General features: G+C 39.2%; 1 protein-coding gene across 1 annotated transcript in view; it reads right to left on the bottom strand.

The window, feature by feature from the left end:
* Positions 1-713: 713 nt before the first annotated feature.
* The window catches only part of KCNMB2 (potassium calcium-activated channel subfamily M regulatory beta subunit 2), a 236,793-nt gene continuing 218,265 nt past the window's right edge, over positions 714-19,241 (bottom strand). Inside the window, exons 3-5 of the mRNA XM_047875687.1 lie at positions 19,006-19,176; positions 16,420-16,615; positions 714-2,162 (exon numbers count right to left, since the gene is read on the bottom strand). Coding sequence (XP_047731643.1) covers positions 1,878-2,162; positions 16,420-16,615; positions 19,006-19,176 — 652 coding nt within the window. The 3' untranslated portion in view covers positions 714-1,877. The remainder of the gene's footprint in view (positions 2,163-16,419; positions 16,616-19,005; positions 19,177-19,241) is intronic.

Below are 19,241 nucleotides of genomic sequence, written 5' to 3'. Positions count from 1 at the left end.
TTTGAGATTTCTTCATTCTTCTCTGAAACATTAGTTGGGAATTTTTAATTACAAGTCTGAAAAAAAAATTAAAGTCATCTTTGGATTACTTGAAGGGAAGCTCAAGAAATATTGAAGACTATAAATTTTCAGCTCCACGATTTTTCTATCATCTTCAGAATTATGTTTTTAGAGTAAGAGTCGAATTTTCCATCATATTTTCCAAATATTCATAATATTGCTTGAAAGTTGTATGTGTTTGGATGTCAAAGGGACTTTCTTTATAATCTCTTTAAATGCTGTAAATGTAGTGAATCATAGGTTTTTGGACCGCCATGGGCTTGTCAGCTTAGAACAGAACGCAAGAGGTATTCAAATCTTGCTGATATCATGGATTTTTGTTTAAATTTTAATTACACATTTGAAGTCCTGATTATACCCTAAGGATTTATGTGCTTATGGAAAGTCAAACTATGAATTACAGTATTACAGGATATTTTCCACTTCATCAGATTAGTTTCACTATTCATTCCACAAATATGTTTTGTAAAATTTTCCAATTTGTAGAAAACTTTGATACTACATTACAAAAGGGTACTTAAATATAGATGAGAAAGATAGATGTGTGTCTTTCCCTTTTGATATTGATGTTAAATAAAAGATGGAATGTTTTTGTTTAAAATCAATCCCTCATTCCACCCCGCCCCCCTCAACACAATAAGTAAATGGCATTGTGAACAAAGTCTTCCTTTAGAGCTGTTATTCATTTAAAGTGTGTGTTAGGAAAAAAGTCTACTCTGTGTATAAAATCTAGCAAAAAATAAGAGAATTGTAAATAGAAAAATAAAACATGTAGAGGAGACAAATATTCTGTGCACATAGTTTTAAAATCCCAATGGGGAACACTTGTCAGAAAGAGAGACTACATACTCGTTAAGTTAAACATAAATTCCCAAAGAGTAACATTGCAATATGTTAATTTGCCACAGTAGATTTACCCACTGAAATCAGTCTACCAGTCTTGGCCAGCAAGTAGGATCTTAATTTTACCATCTAACAGTTGACTTGAAATAGAATAAGGATTTTCACATAAAAATCTTAGTGACATAGACTTTCCTGGATTGCAGTGGTGCACCTACTCAACATTCAGTCAATTCACAGGTAATGAAACTCTTTGTAAGTGTTATCTCCTCACACAGTAGCAGGGTCTTAAATGGAAAAGGGATCTGTTCATTTTCTATTTAAATCACAGGAAGAGATTATAGAATCAGTTGATGAAAACAGCTTATTTTTGGAAATCAGTTAAAAAATCTGAAGTTATGAATAGAAAATAATAAAAGAGAAATAACTGTCTGGGTTTTCTCCCTTCTTTACAGTGATATGGTAGAAATATAAGGAAAATGCTTAACATCCTTTAGTTAGGAAATCTGGTCCCTTCACTTGCTACAGGGCTCAGTTTTGAGTAAGAAAAGAAAGAACATTTTTGGCTGCAGCTTTAGTAAACAATGAATGATGAAAAATATTGCAGAAATGTCTTCAAGAGATCTAACAATTGAGAACACAGACCTTATCGCGTTGATATTGTCTACATTCCTCCACAAAGCTTGGCAAATGAATAACTGAGCCCTGTTTTGGCGGAACGAGAGAAGGAAGTACTAGTTCCAGCATCAAAACAAGATAATGAAAACAACCAACCAACACAAAACAGTTATTTCTTCTCCTGAATAATAAAGACATCATGTTTGCATATAGAACAGCTTTTGCATTATTGCTCTACATATAAGAATATATTAAGGAACTCATAACAGACTGCACATTACAAACTTAAGGTTCTTTGGTGAAGAATGAAAGAAAACAGTATTTGAGCTTTAAAGAAAATGATCTCATCCCTTTTGCTTTTATCTATTGATCCGTTGGATCCTCTCACAGAGCAGGGAGAGGTACTGTGTGAGTTTCACCATGGCTACAATCACCACGCCCCCAGCCATCATACATGTTGGCCAGAACAGTGAATGGAACAGCACGTTGGAACTGTAGAGTTTGGTGAGGATGACGCTCTTCTGGTTTCCTTCTGGGTCAGAATAGCAGGAGAAGTGTTGATACTTCCTGAAGTTTTCCATGACAACATTCACCAGGGACATGGATTCTTCAAAATTTTTTCCACACTTAGGTATATAGGAGCACTGTGGAAAACGAGATAAACTGTCACCAGAAGATACTTTCTTTGTGTATTTATGTATGTCTGGTTCTAGGAGGGGATGGGATATTGAGGTCAGCTTAATGAGCTGTGAAATAATCATGATGGTTTTTCTTTTCATATTCAAACCAGTGCCTCCAGAAACCCTAAGATCTCACACAGTAATGAAGACAATGTTTTTAGGTATCTGACCCAGATGGACCTAGATAGTTCACCCATATATAGTTTGATTATTGATTAGAATTGGATGACTCCAATGGATTCTTTTTACGGTAGCATGGTGAGTTTTAATTATTCCCTACTGAACACACTTTTCCATGGAATCAGAATGTCAATTTCTGTCTTTTGTCTATCCATGGCTGTCCATATAATATCAAAAGCTACCAGTTCTCTCAGGGAAAGTAGTTTATTCTCTTTTTGCTTGGCTTACTTTATTCAGCCAAGTCACCTTGGTCACCTTGCTATAGTAGCCAAGGAAATAGCTATACCTCTGGTGAGTTGCTGAAAAAGAATCCTGGAAAGGGTAGAGAAACTGACTAGTTAAAGAGCCGTGATGAATTGTTCATGCTCAGTGAGCATGATAGCATGACAAAGCAACTTTTTCCATAAGCCAGGGAAAAATAAAACAGAACCAAATGAGTTTACTCTTCAAGCAGCGCTCATCTGAAAATTTACACTATATTTCCTTTAAACTTTTCCCCTCTCTTATCTTTACTGTTGTATCTCTTCTACATGTCTCTCCTTTCCTCCTACATACTTATATTCTTGGATTGCTTTCTTTGTGTCTCTTTTTCTTCCCTGCCTTGCCCCAACTCCTCAGTTATTATTATTTATTGCATATACTTTGGAACACATTTTTTCCTCATTTAAAAAACAGTCTTCAAGGAGATGAAATCTCTGTGCCCCTTTTCCCTTGGCCTGCCAATGGGCAGTGACAAAACTGATTTTTTAAAAAGTTAGGAAAAAAGTGATTGAAAGAAATCTATTCAAACCCCCTCCTGCCCTCCCACCCCAGCCACCCTTACAGACAAAACTCACAGGGATCTGCACTAGGCCCTAACTCTTTGTTTTTCTAGATCCCAGGGCATTACATTCTTACAAAATCGACCCCGACTACAAAACATATTTTTCTCTAGCCTGACCACAACACACATCCCAGATGAGCCCCAGTCAGAGCCCCTTGAGAAACCTGCCCCCGCTTGCTCCACTGGCCACGAGTTGACCCTGCCCCACACTCTCTCCAGAGCATAGCTGCAACCCTTTCACATCCTTCAAAACCCCTTAAAAGGCCCAGCCTAACAGAAACGTGGGCTGGCCTCTCTCCTCCCTTGAAGAGTAAATAAACTCTTGTCTTGCTTGTTGCTTCACTCTGTGCAATTCTTTGCCACCTGTGTCACTGGCCACCCTAACAGTGATTTAAGTCACTTTCCAGGGAGATGTGTGAGTCCTTAGCTAACTCTTTCCCCTCTTTATCATAATTGCTTTTCAACAGGAAAAAAAACAAAACAAAACCAACAAAAAAACCCTGCCTTATTGTTATACACATTATCAAATGATTAATTTAACTGATTTTTCTGAATTGAATTGGTTTGTGACAAGATCACTGCTAATCTATATAATGTTTTGGTGTAAATTAGACAGCTGTGTCCCCTCTTTGGAACACTATTATTTTTCTGCCAAAAATTGTCCTAATACACTTATTTTATGAAAAAGCCTCACATATTTTACTGCTATTACCAACTTACAAGTTGTGCTTACAAATATTCACTTCTATGACTTTTTATAGTGTGACTGGTATCCCAAAGGTTGTGCAGTGCACAACTCACACAACTGTATGTGGAGACACAAAATGAGGTGGGGTATTGTTGACCTTTAAGGTACATTCTGGAATTCCAGAACAATTTAGACCTGTAGATTTCACGGGAAAAAAAATATAAAAGAAATGGAATGGGTTTCGCTAATGGAGTATGTTTGGATTACTCTTTTCCCCTTATTTTGTTTACAGTGCTGTAATCATTGGATTCTTTGACTATAAACAGCAGGAAGATTCTTACTTAGTTAAGAATGGAGATGGAGTATGCTGGTATTTATCGTAAACCAGGCTTAAAGTAGTGTTCTCATAGCAGGGCTGGTTGACACCTTCCCGTGTAATCAGCTAAGAATAAACGTGAGTACACTCATAAATATGAGTACAGCAGAGAGCTGGCACTAGAACAACATTAAGGGTCTGAAAGTAGCTCCAAAAAAGCAGAATTTCTCAGTGAGTTACAAGTTAGTACAAAATTAGCCTATGACTCCATGAAACAAATTTTCTACCAGTTGGATGCCTTTGGGATCAAAAGAGTTTAAGGCAGGATGGAGATACCTACCTTTGTTATTTTTTTCTTCTTCAAAGCTGCCTCATGTCTTTATAGCTTTAAAAAATGTTTTCTGAAGCAAAGCATTAAAGACATCACAGACAAGCCATTTGTAGTTGAATTTGAACAGAGCCAATTTAGATCATAAATGCATCAGGCTTCTGTATATTTTTGTGCCAAGACAGTTTATAGTAGTAGTTTCAGTGGTTAACAGTACCAAATTATTGAAATGATCTCAGTAAAATTGGCATTCCATTAAAATGGAGTTTTTCTTATGCTCTTGTGAATTGATCTGGCTTAAAAAAATTTTTTTTTGAAGAAACATTTGTCAGTCAAATGACAATAATTCTGTCACTAGGTAAGATTCTTTCAAGTATAATGAGATGTAAAGTATTAAAAAGCTTTTTTAAAATTTATTTTGAGACAGAGAGAGAGAGAATGAGCAGGGGAGGGGCACAGGGAGAAGGAGAGAGAGACTCTCAAGCAGACTCCGTGCTGTCAGCACAGAGCCTGATGCAGGGCTTGATCCCACGAACTATGAGACCATGACCTGAGGCAAAGTTAAGAGTTAGATGCTTAGCCGACAGAGCCATCCAGGCGTCCTGATATAAAGTACTTTTGAGACTGTCTAGGAAGGATCTAGTACAGGTTTAGTATTCCTTATTAAAGTTTCAAACTATCAGGGTCTCATATACGTTTGGAATGGCCAGATAAGGCATGTTCTATATAGATTGGACTGACTCTGCCAGTGTCAATCATTCATTTACTTTTATTATTGATTAATCCTTTTGTCATGACCAATGCATGCGGTAGCATAATGAGCTCAAGCTGTGTTCAGGAGATCTGGTTACTGTGTTTCTATAGGCAATTTACTTGGCTCCTCAGAGTCAACTTCTTTATCTGTACAAAGGGGTTAACAGAGCCTTCCAGGCAGGCTTTGTGTGAAGAGCAAATGATGAATATGCCTAAAGCCTCAATACATTTTCATTTATGTACTTTCTTATTGGAATATCACATTGTCCGCATGATCTTCTAAAGTCTTCAACCAAGTGCTGCATACTAAACTACGAAACTTCTAAGGAGGGCAAAATTATTAGTTATGTGGTTTTCACAGGGGAGTGCCGTTCAATGGCTTTTATGTTATGGTCCTTGCTTTTGTGTCCCAGGAGAGTTGATATTATGCTGAATCCTACACTAGGATTCTAGGTTTCTGTCTCTATGGCTCAAACTTAGCCATGTGTACATTCCTGAGGCTGGTGTGAATTTGGGGTGAAGGTTTAATGATCTTATGATTTTATCGCATGCTTGGAGGATCATTTTCCGTGTTTGGTTTAAAATATGCAGAATGCATTTCAGCAAATGGAAACTTTACTAAGTAATCTATGTTTATTTGGAAAATATAATGTAGATTGAAAAGATAAAAATCCCAGCATTTTAGATCATTTCTTTTTTTAGTGGGAGGGGTGGGTTAAGAAAGATTTAACTTTTAGACTCTGCATGATATATATGATAAAGGAACATATGAGTTATACTTTTATACACACAACACACTTAAGTACTAATAAAAATATGGTAATTTTTTTACCATGGCCTTGAGTCATTCTTTCTTTTGTGTTTTAACATATGAATATATAAAACTTTCAAGCCTCTGAGATGCTCATTCTGTGGAAGACATAGTCTCACATACCTGTTCTCAATCCTGAGTTTTGTTAACAAACCTTATTGCTTTCCCAAATCCCTTAAATTCTCTTTGGTATTGAAAACCATCAAGCTGGCTCAGGGGTATGGCCTTTCCTCTCTTAGCTGAAGAAACCTGGGTCCTGACAACTTGTCTTGTGGCCCTTACATGGCAGTGAAGACCCAGCATTGCATATTTTCTACAATTCTTTGAAAAGTGGCTGAAAATTCGCTTTTATTAACCTCACTTCCAGAATCTTTGATATCACTGGAGTTATTTTTATTCTGATGATGGACAGAAGTTTTGAGGAACTATCTGTTGGGCTTTGCTTAGACATGCTTTGCTAAGCATGTATAAAGTAAATAGTGACAGGCCTTCACCCTAAACATAAAAGGTGTGGGGAGAAGTGGGGGGCAGTGGGAAGGGGATGGTTTGGCTGAGTAACCTCACTGGCCAGCCTCTCTCTTTTATATTGGTAGGAAAGGGGCTATCAATTCTCTGTATCACCTCAAGGGAAGGGTTTGTTCTTCATTTGTTCTTTTACAAAAAGAGAAGAGTTTTATTTCAGAGAGGGGTTAGAAGTTTAATGAAATCCAATCAATGTTGAATGTCTCTAATGTGCCTGATGGCATGCTAGACACAGGCATCAAAAACATAAATAATAGGGGCACCTTGGTGGCTCAGTTAGTTGAGCATCCAACTTTGGCTCAGGTTATGATCTTACGATTCATAAGTTTGAACCCTGCATTGCTCTCTGTGCAGAGAGCTCAGAGCCTGGAGCCTAGCCTGCTTCAGATTCTGTGTCTCCCTTTCTCTGCCCTGCCCCCGCCCCCCATCCTCTCCTTCCTGCTTGTTTTCTCTCTCTCTCTCTCTCTCTCTCTCGAAAATAAGTAAACATTAAAAAAAAACATAAATAATACAAGGCAGATCATTAGAAAGAAACAGGAAGAGATTATAAAGCAAGGATGGGGTGATAACAGTGGGACCAGGAATGAAGCTAATGAGGTTTTCAGTAAAGATATATCCTCCATAGGGGGGACCACGAATTTGCTCTCAGAACTTGTTAGTAGCCAGGGCATCCTAAGACCACCATGGCCATGAGATAAAAACATAAAGATTGCTCATGTGAAACATAGATATTCTTCGTTCTAGAGTCAGATGGAATTGTTTCTCGTGTCCTCAAACAACGAATGTCCTGCATGTGGTGATGAAGCTGGTCCACTGTGTGACATGCCAGGGTTTGTGTTCTGTGCTGGAGAAGAAGAAAGGATCCGCATGTTGAGAGAATATAGAGATCACCTGCTGGAAGCCCTGGGTTACTCCAGTCCACAAGTGTATTTTAAACTTTTGAGTTTTTTGGATATAAGTGATGGACAAAAGAGATGAGAGAGAGAGTCAGTCGGGATGTTGTTTTCTTTCCCTTTTGAGACTTCTTGTTCCTTATCGTGGCTTCTAAAAAAAAGTAAATCCCAAAAAATCCCACAAAATCTACTGTCTGCTTGATCTTGGCAAGTGGGACTGTTTGAATTGTTTGGAAGAGGAAAGGAAAACAGCTTTCACACTCTGCTATGTGCTAATGTTCCTTTCAGTATCGAGACACAGGTCCCTCCGGAGAGAAGTGTTCCTTTCTTGTGTTTCCCAGAGCTGCCATGGTGTTACGGCATTTCTGCCTGATTTGAAGTAGAGAAGAAGCTAAAAGGACCCAGGAAGTCTACTAACTAAATACAAGCCATCTGAAGTCTTGAGATTAGTCAATAACCAAGATGGCTAAACCACAGAGGCATCCCCCTTCCCAGTTCACAGTGTATCCAGTTAGGATTAGAGTAAGTCAGACACGTCCTCTGACCTTGCCCTTTGACATGATCTTCTTTCTCAGCAGTTGGAAAGAATAGATTATGTCTCCATGCTTTTCTTCTTGATGCTTAGTTCAGGCTCCTTTTGGGCACATTCTTTCATTTCTGCACAAAGGTGCCCTGGGATGTCCCAGAATTCAGTTTTGGCAAGAAGTGACTAAACTCTGTCAATCATAAAAGCATTTCTGAATCTCTGGTCCATAGGTAGCTTCAGCAAAAGTCTCATAGATATCCTTCAATTTAAAGTGCTAATTATGGGGATTTCATACGTCACATTTCCAGGCATGTCTTCTGCCCCCTTTCAGGGTTCACTTCTATCTGTTTAGTATCTGTTCTTGGAAACTGGTGATGAATACACAGCCCTGACCTTCCTCATGGATCACAGATAATTCTATCCTGTGTGCGATGGCCTTTTGATTCTAAGCAGCTCTTGGGATATGATGGAATGGCATGGATTCTCACCTGTGCACTAAAATGTATTATCAGAGGATAAATATTTCATAGAATTAGATTTTTCATCCTCTCAAGGGGATGCTCTCATGTTTTCCTCTTTAACAGCAGGATGAGATGAAGAGATTTTGAGTTTTATTCAGACCTAATTAGTGAATGTGTGACTTTAGGAAAATTATTTCATTTTCTGAGCTCAGTTCCATTACTGAAAAAAGTGGAGATAATAGTGGTACCTAAAATGTGGGGTTGCTGCTGTAATTAAATAAGTGAGTTCAGGGGTGCCTGGGTGGCTCAGTTGGTTAAGCGTCCGACTTTGGCTCAGGTCATGATCTCGTGGTCCGTGAGTTGGAACCCCGCGTCGGGCTCTGTGCTGACAGCTCAGAGCCTGGAGCCTGTTTCAGATTCCGTGTCTCCCTCTTTCTCTGGCCCTCCCCCATTCATGCTCTGTCTCTCTCTGTCTCAAAAATAAAATAAACGTAAAAAAAATAAGTGAGTTCATGTAAAATATTTAATATGATACAGTGCCTGGAACGTTGTAAACTCTTGATAAAATTTGACTGTTGTTTTAGGAGTATGGTTTTAGTCAGGATTAAATGAGATGATTTTTGTAAAGTTCTTAGCATAGTGCTGGGGACACTATATATGGCAGACATTTGACAAATATCGGATTCTTTTCTTTCCTGTCTAGATTTTCAACTTCACTCGTGTTTCTTCCCTTTTACCCTTACCCTACCAATACAATGTAGAGGACTTGAGTGCTTCCAAACTTTGCTTAGGATTTTGGGATCTTACAGCATCTAAATTCAAAGCTACATAAAGTCTTGTTGTGCCACTGTCTGGAGACATTTTTAGTTGTCACAATTGGAGAGGGGAGGATGCTAGACATCTAGGGGGCAGAGACCAGGTATCTTACATTGAACAGGACAGAAGCCACCCTCACAGAACAACAAAGAATTATCCCCTGCGCCCCCACATCCCCAAATATCGATAGTGCTGAGGTTGAGAAATCCCTGTCTAGATACGTATATTCTCTGCATTTTGTAAACCCCAAAGGCTTCAAAATGGATGACAAAGTGAGGGACAATGGTGAGTTGCAAATAATTGATTAGTTTATAGAACTTATTACATCAATAATAGCTGTCTTCCCTATGACAATTGTACATAAAATATAATATAATATGGTACTATCCCACATAACCAAAGAATGGATGTGATATTGCGATTTATAATAAGAAATAAATATTTGTTCTTTGTTCCTGTTTCTGGAACAGAGCTCCTAAAACCCTTGGAATTTCCTAAGTGATAAGAGCTATAAAGGCGTCTTTTGTTAGATTAATAAGGTGACTTTGGGACCACACTTATGGATTGGGGCTGGCTGCCAGGAGAACCACCTATGTGATTAGAGTATTAGAATGTTCAGTCTTACCCCCCTGACCTCCTGGGAGAAGGGCTGGAGAGTGAATCAACTGCCAATGGCTGATGGATTAATTAATCATGCCTAGATAATGAAGCCTCCATAAAAACCCAAAGGACAGGGTTAGGAGAGCTTTCAGGTTGGTGAACACATGGAGATTTGGGGAGAATGGCATGCTTGGAGCAGCTCTGTGCCCTTCCCCATACTTTGCCCTATATGTCTCTTGCATCTGGATGTTCTTGAGTCCTATAATTTTAAAACAACCTGGGAATCGAATAAGCAAAATGTGTCTCTGCATCTGTGAGCTACTCTAGCAAATTAATTGAACTTAAGGAAGGGGTTGCTAGAATCTCTGACAACCTGGGCTTGTGACTGGCATCTGAACTCGAGGTGAGGGCAGTCTTTTGGAACAGGCTCTTAATATAAGGAATCTAATGCTATCTCTGGATAGATAGTGTCAGATTTGAGTTGAATTGTAGGACACTCAGCTGGTTTTGGAGGATTACTTGATGGTGTGGGAAACACCATCTCTTCCTGCCCCAGACACATTGGCATTGAGTTCAGAACCCCTTTAATGGATACGTTTTCTTGCTTTATACCAAATTTCATTTTAAATCCACTCTCAAACTACAGAGTCATGTTTTGAGAATCCCTGGTGGGCAGAATAGGTTTTAAACTTCCAAAGGAGATCAGCATTGAGGAATTTAACAACCATAGTGAATTAATCATCAGCCACTGTTTGTGATTCCTCTGACGGCCTTGCGGCCTTGAGAGGCAGGGGCCCTTGAGCCCACTTGCAGCAAACAGGAACAGTCAGCCAATTGCCCTACAAGAGCATGCCAGCTTATCAGCTTAAGCAGCTCCAACTGTAATATTGACAAGAGGCTGGGCACTGGGTTTAAAGGCTTAAAAAAAAAAGAATATTGAAAATTTAAAAATAAAATTCTTTTGGATATTTTCTACAAAGATACAGACAGCCTGACTGATATCCTTTTGCCTCTTGTTTTCTCAGATCAAACATGGTCAGTGGTGCCTTATGTATCTCAATAAAACGATGCCCATTTCTTGGCAACTCTGGGGCAGACTGTAAGCTTGTGGGAGGGTAATAGGAAGGAGAGCTCCACATAGAGAATATTTTTATGTTTTCTATAGGAATATCCTGAATACTCCCCATGTTGCATGAAGATTGTGGTTTAATGACCTTCTGATGTGGAGGTAACTGTATTTTCAATATATATACTTGTTTTTTTTCTAAATGTTTATTAATTTTTGAGAGAGAGACAGAGACAGAGACAGAGACAGAGTGCGAGCAGGGGAGAGGCAGAAAGAGAGAGAGACATAGAATCTGAAGCAGGCTCCAGGCTCTGAGTTGTTAGCAGAGAGCCCTACGCGGGGTTTGAACTCACAAATTGCGACATCATGACCTGAGTCAAAGTCGGATGCTTAATTGATTGACTTAACTCACGTGCCCCCCAAATATGCTTCTGATTAAAGGCAGAGGACAGCTGTCCAGAGCGTGAAGAGCTGTGGGGCCAGAAGGGTGAGCCACCTTTGGTGCCACCTTTCCCTTGGGAGTATGTGCTGATTCTAGAAGGGGACTGAAAGCCTAGAAAGCCGAACAGAATTTTTGACAGCCTTGCAGAGGTAGGGGCAGGAACCATCATTGAAGATCTATCAGGTAGGGGCCCCAATGACCCCCCCCCCCCCATTCACTGTATTGGGACCTTGAAGGGACTGCATTCTAGGAATAATGGCAACCTGAAGTATATCTCCAAAAGACTTCAATTCAGACTTGTATATCTCAGTTTATGAAGTCAGAATGACATGATCACGTATGGCTCACACATTCAGGAACCTGGCAGAAACAAATAGAAATACTATTTGGAAAAGATGACATCATGACATCATCCCAGGCTTAAAATTATTTTTATAAATAATTTTGCAAATGTGACACCTGATAAGAAATAACCAGATATTACAAGACAAACATGAAAACATACAAGAGAAGAAAAGAAAATAACACATTAGTGTCTCTGGATATTGAAGTCATCAAGATAAACTTTAAAATAACTATAATTTTACTTTTAATGTTGAAGGATTTAAAAGACAAACATGAGATATTTCATAAAACTAGAAATGATAAAACAGACTCAAATGGATATTCCCAAAATGAAAAATACAATACGAGAAACTAAGAACCCAATGGGTAGGTTTAACAGTAGGTTTGTCAAAGCTGAGGAATGAATTACAAATTAGAAGATAGGTCAGTATTGGGGATGAAGCACTGAGAGATTAAACAGAGGATAGCTACAAAAAAGAGAGAGATGGCCAGTATGAGTGCCAAAAGGAGAAACAGGAGCGAATCAAAGTAGAGAATATTTGATGAAATACTGACTGAGAACTTTCTGAATGTGAGGAAAAACATCAAGGAACAGCAAAAGAAGCCCTGGGAAGCAGTAAGCAGGCTAAATAAAAATAAATGCACTCTCTGCCACTTAAGAGTTAAACTATAGAAAACCAACTAAAATGATCTGTAAAATAAACCAAGATTAGCTTCAAAGAAGCAGCAATTAGACTGAGAGTTGATGTCTAAATAGTAATAAGGCTTACCAGAAGACAATGGAATGTTTCTGATGTGCAGAAACAAAATAACAGCCAAGTTCAGATTTTAGGCTCAGTGAATGTATCCTTCAAGAATAAAAATGAAATTAAAATATTTTCAAACAAATGAAAGCTGAGATAATTTGTTAGAGCAGATACTGCACTAAGCAAATACTAAAGAGTATTCTTTATGTAGTAGAAAAATGATCCTAGATGGAAAAACAGAGATAAAGGAAGGAATGAATGATAATAAAAATAGAGAATCATGAGGACATATCTAAATGAATATCTACCACCTACAAAAACAATAATAATGTCTGCATGAATTTAAAGTGTATATAGAAGGGGCGCCTGGATGGCTCAGTCGGTTGAGCGTCTGACTTCGGCTCAGGTCATGATCTCGTGGTCTGTGAGTTCGAGCCCCATGTTGGGCTCTGTGCTGACAGCGCAGAGCCTGGAGCCTGTTTTGGATTCTGTGTCTCCCTCTCTCTCTGCTCCTCCCCTGCTTGTGCTCTCTCTCTCGCTCTCAAAAATAAATAAACATTAAGAAAAAAAAGTATATATAGAATAAAATAATAATATATACCTTGGGAAGATAGTAAGTAGGAGTTAAGATGTTTTAATGTCCTTAGTCAAGATCACAAGTTGTAATATGTAGGCTAAATCCTAAAAGAATACTAATACAAAAGATAACATCCAAGAAAAGAAGGGGGGAATGAGATTATAAAATAATCCAGTGAGGAAAATGTGGTCTTTTCATAAATTGACTTGGGCAAATGGCTATCCACATGAGAAAGAAAGAGAAACCCAGAAACCAGGCTGGAGGGAAGGTGGGTGGGGGATGGTTCTAAATGGGTGATAGGCATTAAGGAGGGCACATGTGATGAGTACTTGGTGTTACATGTAAGTGATGAATCACTAAATTCTACTCCTGAAACCAATACTATACTCTATGCTAACCAACTTGAATTTAAATAAAGTCTTGGGAAGCCAGGGGGTGAGGGTGGGTGGGGAGTGGCAGGTGTGGTGGTGGGAGGCGGTGGCTGGAGGGTGGGGGTGTGTGTGGGGTGGGGGCAGTGGAAGGAAACCACTTTCATAAAAATCAATTCCAGGCAGATCGTATTCTAAATGTGAAAGGAGAAATAATGACATTTCTTGAAGATAATTTAGGAGAGTGAGTTCATGAACTCAGGATAGGTAAAGAATCTTAAACAGGACAAAAAAATACTAGAAAAACAAAACAAACCAAAAAAACCTCCCCCAAACCCAAACACGAAAACAACAACCACCACAACAGCAAAAACAGACTGAGAAAAAAATTTGCCTATTCTGAAATTAGAAAGCTCTTTCATTCAAAGACATCATGAAGAAATTGAAAAGGCCACAGGATGAGAGAAGTTATTTACAATGCATGCAACCAACAGAGGTTCATATCTAGTTATAGAGAATTCCTACAATGAATATGAAGAAGAAATAATCTGATAGAAAAATGGACAAGGGACTTCAACAGATATTGTACAAAAGAGAACATCCAAATGGCCAATAAATAAATGAAAAGGAACGTGACAATATTAGTCATCAGAATCCCAAAGAAATATCAGTACATTAGCTAAAGTTAAAATTGCAGATGATAGCGATGTCAGTAAGGATTTGAAACAATAAAAACTCTCATATCTTTAGAGTTGGTGGGAGTGTAGCTGGGCAGGCACTTTGGAAAACCATTTGATATTATCTACTAAACTTTCAGATGTGTGTACCCTCTGATCTAGATATTTCATTCCCAGGTTTATATCTGACAGAAATGTGCATGCTTGTGCACCAAGAGACATATACAAGAATATTCATGGCAGAATTATTTGTAATAGTCCCAAACTGTACAGGACTCAAAATGTCCATCAACAGTAGAATGGATAAATAAAGTGGCATGGTCATACAGTGGGATATGATACCGTAAAGGAAATGAATGAACCTTCACCAAGTGGAATGGCTCTAACAAACCTAAGTATTATGTGAAAGAAGTCAGACACAAAGGGAAATATTCTGTATAATTCCATTTATATCAGGTTTAAAAACCAAGCAAAACTAAAAGGTAATGTTTCAGGATATAGGCTTAGGTGCTGACACTACAAAGAAAAATTTAAAAAAGTAATTATCATATTGTCAGGATGGTTGTTATCTTTGGCAAGAGACAACCTATTATTGAGAGGGTGCGTGAGGGGTATTTTTGTGGTGCAGGAAATGTTTTATTTCTTTACCCTCGTGGTGGTCTCTGTGATAAATACTTGAGCTGCACTCTTTGATTTCTTGCATGTTTCTGTATGTTATAATCCACGGTTAAAAACAAGGTAATGGGGCAAATAAACCAAACAATGACCTAGTATCATGCTGACAACAGACAGATACTGGTCCTAAATTTTTAACTGAGACTTTCTATGGAAGGTTCACTCCCTGTTTATAGCCTAAATAATGAATTCACAGGGCTGTAGTGATAAAATGTCAAAATGAGGAAAGGGAAATTTGTCCTACTTTTTGATGCCTCTTCAACTTTGGCCAATTTCCAGTTCCACAGAGATCTGAGAGTTTTATAGGCATTTGCCATTACAGGTCAGTTTTGATTTAAAGATCTGACTTGAGGGAAGATCTTGAAAAACAAACACTTGTGCAAGAGCCAAGCTTTATGTATTTGCAGAACAGGGTTAGGATTGGTATTACTTGTAGCTGCCACAAACGAAAGGAAATCAGAGCAGACGTTTTCAAACGATGGTCTCTGAAATATTCATTATGTTCAGTCCTCAGAGATATCTGCAAGGATTCTTTCAAGTTATTGTGGCCAAAATGCAAGGTGGATTTTCTTACTTTGTGTCCATATAACACAAAACAGGTCCTATGTTCTAGTGTCTAATTTCCAAACTACTGCATTTTTTTTCAATACATATAACCTGTATCATTTAGGTGCTGATAATTGTGATGGAAATAAAAGTTTTTACAGAAACAGTACGGTTCATGAGGCTTGTATCCTAGTAATGAGAGCCAGTTATCCTACTGGAGAGTGACATCAGGTGGTCTTGGCATATCTAAATTGCTACCATAAATCCTATACTCAATATATTTAACTTAACATTGATAATAGCAGGTTGGTCCTGCTGACACGTTACTCATCATCTCAGACCTTAGAAATGCAAGTGTTCTGTACAGCTTTCACACAATACACTTTTGTTGTCCATCTACCTTGTGGAGTTGAATATCTCGGCGCTAGAAAATTCAGCCTCTCTGAACTTAGTGCATATGAGGAGAGAAACACACACACCGTGACCATGGATTGAAGGTCTCCCCTGTGCCAAGCACCATGGTCTGCTCCACACTTTACATACACAGCTCTGATTCTCCAAATGACTTTGCAAGATGGTCATTGTTATATTTCTCCTTTTAGAGAAAAGGAAGCTGAAGCTCTGAGGGATTAAGTTATGTCCCTGTGGCAAGCAAAAGGCAGTTTTACCCTAGTGCTCTCAGGTATATGACGAATACCTCTTTTTTGTTTTTTTGTTTTTGTTTTGGCTTGTACCACTTGGACTAAACTGCATGTTTGCTTTGAACGACCTAGTCTATTTGTGTAGAGATGATAGAATGTTTACTCTCCTAGGTGAAAGTAAAGGGTAAATCCACACTACCACAAAATGGGGGAATGATCTGTCCACAACATGCACAGAAAATAAATGTCTCCCAGGCAAGAGTCAAATAGTTCTGTGAATGGATGAGGCAGGGCCCGCTTTCCAGTGGTATTTTCCTTTGAAATGCCGGCATGGGAGGACTTCAGAGGGCCGAGTGCAGGAGCTCTGTGGGGGTGACCGAAATGCAGTGTGTGTGTGTGTGTGTGTGTGCCAAGCTCCTACCTTCTGATTGATTTTCATGGTCTCTTCGGTGTGGTAGAGAAGGAGCTTTTCACCAGAAGAAGTCAGGTTAACGTACACCTGGAGGCAGGGGTACTGAGAGAGTTTCCAGCAGTCTGGACCACAGCTGAAGGAGCAGTTAAATGTTTCTGTGATGGACGCATTCACCAAGGTGCATTGAGACTCCTCAGTCCACACGCTACAGAGAGAGGGGAGAATAAACACAAGCCCAGACACTAAGGGCGAGGAAGGCATAATCAGAGGGGATCATCTGTTAGCTCCTTAACCTGAAGAATCCAAATTTATCGTACAATCTATTTGTTAGAGTTTATGCCTTTGAATTGAGCAGCTTTAGGCAAAGTACAATATAAAGATGGATAAACTGCCTGGCACCTGAAAACTTCCAGTGACTTCTATCAGATGTACTATAATATCCAATGCTTGATTTAAGTTAGATTTTTACTTTTTTATCAAATTCACTGGTAAGCATAAGGCATCTTTTATATCACACCTGTAATCACCCTGCATTCCTATCTTGTCAGCCGTCACACCCCAGTCCTCACCTCTGCAGTGTCTGCCTAGTTTGTAGGTAGCAGAGGTGTAAGAGAGAAGCGGAGGGAAGATGGCAGAGGGGTGGGCGGACTTGACATCTAACTTGATAGATACGAGGTCAGTGATACATTTCTTTGTATGGTCTTTCTAATAAGGGAGAAAAGATAACTCCACCCTTTCATTGTACCAAAACCGATCACTTATAGCATCTGTCTTCACCCTAATTGGTGTTTTGTATACATTTCCAAAACTTTATAGGTTGGGTATTGAATTTTTTTAAGGTGAGTTTACTGAGAGTCAGAGAAATCAGGAAACATTCAAGGGCACACAGCTAGTAAAGCGATGGAAATGGCGATTCTGCCCAGTCCGGCATTTCTCTAAGGCCCAGGCTTATTCCGTGGTACTGCGCTGACACCCTTTGAACACAGTGGAAGAGAGGTCCTTCCATGGAGATAATGGGTTTATGTCAGTGCCCTGGGAACCTCTATTAGAAAGATCAAAAAAGAAAAAGTAAACAAACCTCCAGCTGCCCATTGGCCAGTTTTCCTTCTAAAATACATGTAATTTTATGATCAAGGGTAACATTTGTGATTAAGAAGAGACACACAAGCAATCAAAGTTTTGCCTCTGGGTATAAGCTGATTACCATTGTGATCAGAAAACAGCACATTTTCTTCACAGATGAATACCCTTTCCTTTTGCTGGACATGTGTTGACTTCCCTTTTCATGTCCAGTTTTATGCCGGAGGCAGGTTACTGGCCCTGACCCCCTCTGGCGTGGCAAATTGTATTTTCCTAGGATATGGATGGTCAGATTTTGCTTATACAAAGGGGAAAAAAAAGTCTTAGATGGTTCTAAGCACAGATGTGAAGATCTGAAAGCGGTTTTGGAAACAGTGAACACTCAGGCCTGAGGCATCAGCGCTTTCATTGAGAAGGAGCACAGCTGAAGGCATCAGAGATACAGAGCAGAGCAGCCACAAATGGGAAAGATGATGCCTTAATTTTAGCAAATTACTGTCTTTCAGCTAGACTTTGCTTCTAAAATGAAAGTATTAATTTAGGTGGATAAATGAATGCCACAAAATGGTTTGATTCTCTTTCAGATCGAAATCTCAATTTTTCATTTGAAAGGGCTTCATTCCTTTGAGCCAAACCACTGTGAGACTTTCCCCATTAGTTACAGCAATGCTGGTCTCCCCTGTGCTCAAACTGTCCAATGTATGGACAACAGTTAGCTAGAGAGGCTGTGGGGATTTATCATGTGGCTTACTCAGGGGGAATACACTTGCTGTCTCAGTATTTAATTGCCTCCCTATCTATTCCCTAAACCTAGGGCAAATATTAAAATGAAAGGAGTTCAAAATCTGCTACTGTTAAAAGTTGATGCATGGCAGTATTTCTCAGCCTTGACAGCACGTTAGGATTGCCTGGGGGAACTTTGAAAGATGTTGGTGACTGGGTCCTACTATATGCCATTAAATCTGACCTTCTGGGAGGATGGGGGAGGGGTGACTGAGCATCAGTATTTTTTAAAGTTTCTCAGGAAGTTTAAATGTGCAGTTGAGAACCACTAATATGTGGGGTGATGTAGAGGGGTGTGGGCTGGAAAAGAATGATGGTGGAGAACAGAGGTGTGAAGAGGCAAGAATAGGGACTCTGGGATTAGTGGGATGGGGGTTTGAATCTTACCTCTGCCATATGCTAGAGTTGTGTGATATCAGGCAAATTAGATTTATCTTGAGCCTCAGTTTTGCCATTCTTATAAGGAGCATATTCGTATCATACTGCCTTTATAACATATGTGTGAGCGTTAAGCAAGTCATGTATGGGAAGGGAAGTTCCTGCACATAGTAGGTAGTACTATTTTTATCATTATTATTTGGTAGCATTATTAAAAATATTACATGCCAGTCACTGCTAATAGTTATTATTGGGAAAGGAGGTGAGGAAGAGGACTTCAGGGTTGATAAGCTATGGGAGAGGAAGGAGAAGGAGAAGACGAACGACCGTGTCCCAACCACCCAATGGCATTACCTCTGCATGTATGAGCGCAGGAGTGTGATTCCCAGCAGAAAGTACATCATGATGGAGCAGACCATCATGGCCAGTCCCAGGAGAATGGCCCGGTCCTCTCCTGCTTTCAGTGCTGTGACAGTTTTCCTTTTGTCCAGGAGGTCGTGGTCCCTGATTTTTTGGTAAATATTTCTGAGGTTGAAAATAATACAGTCTTACATGAAGTCACAGTTAATCAGCACACTCCTAGAGAGTGG

The sequence above is a fragment of the Prionailurus viverrinus genome, chromosome C2 (assembly GCF_022837055.1).
Source record: "Prionailurus viverrinus isolate Anna chromosome C2, UM_Priviv_1.0, whole genome shotgun sequence".
In the NCBI taxonomy this organism is placed as follows: Eukaryota; Metazoa; Chordata; class Mammalia; order Carnivora; family Felidae; genus Prionailurus; species Prionailurus viverrinus.
This window is presented reverse-complemented; position numbering and strand designations above follow the sequence as displayed.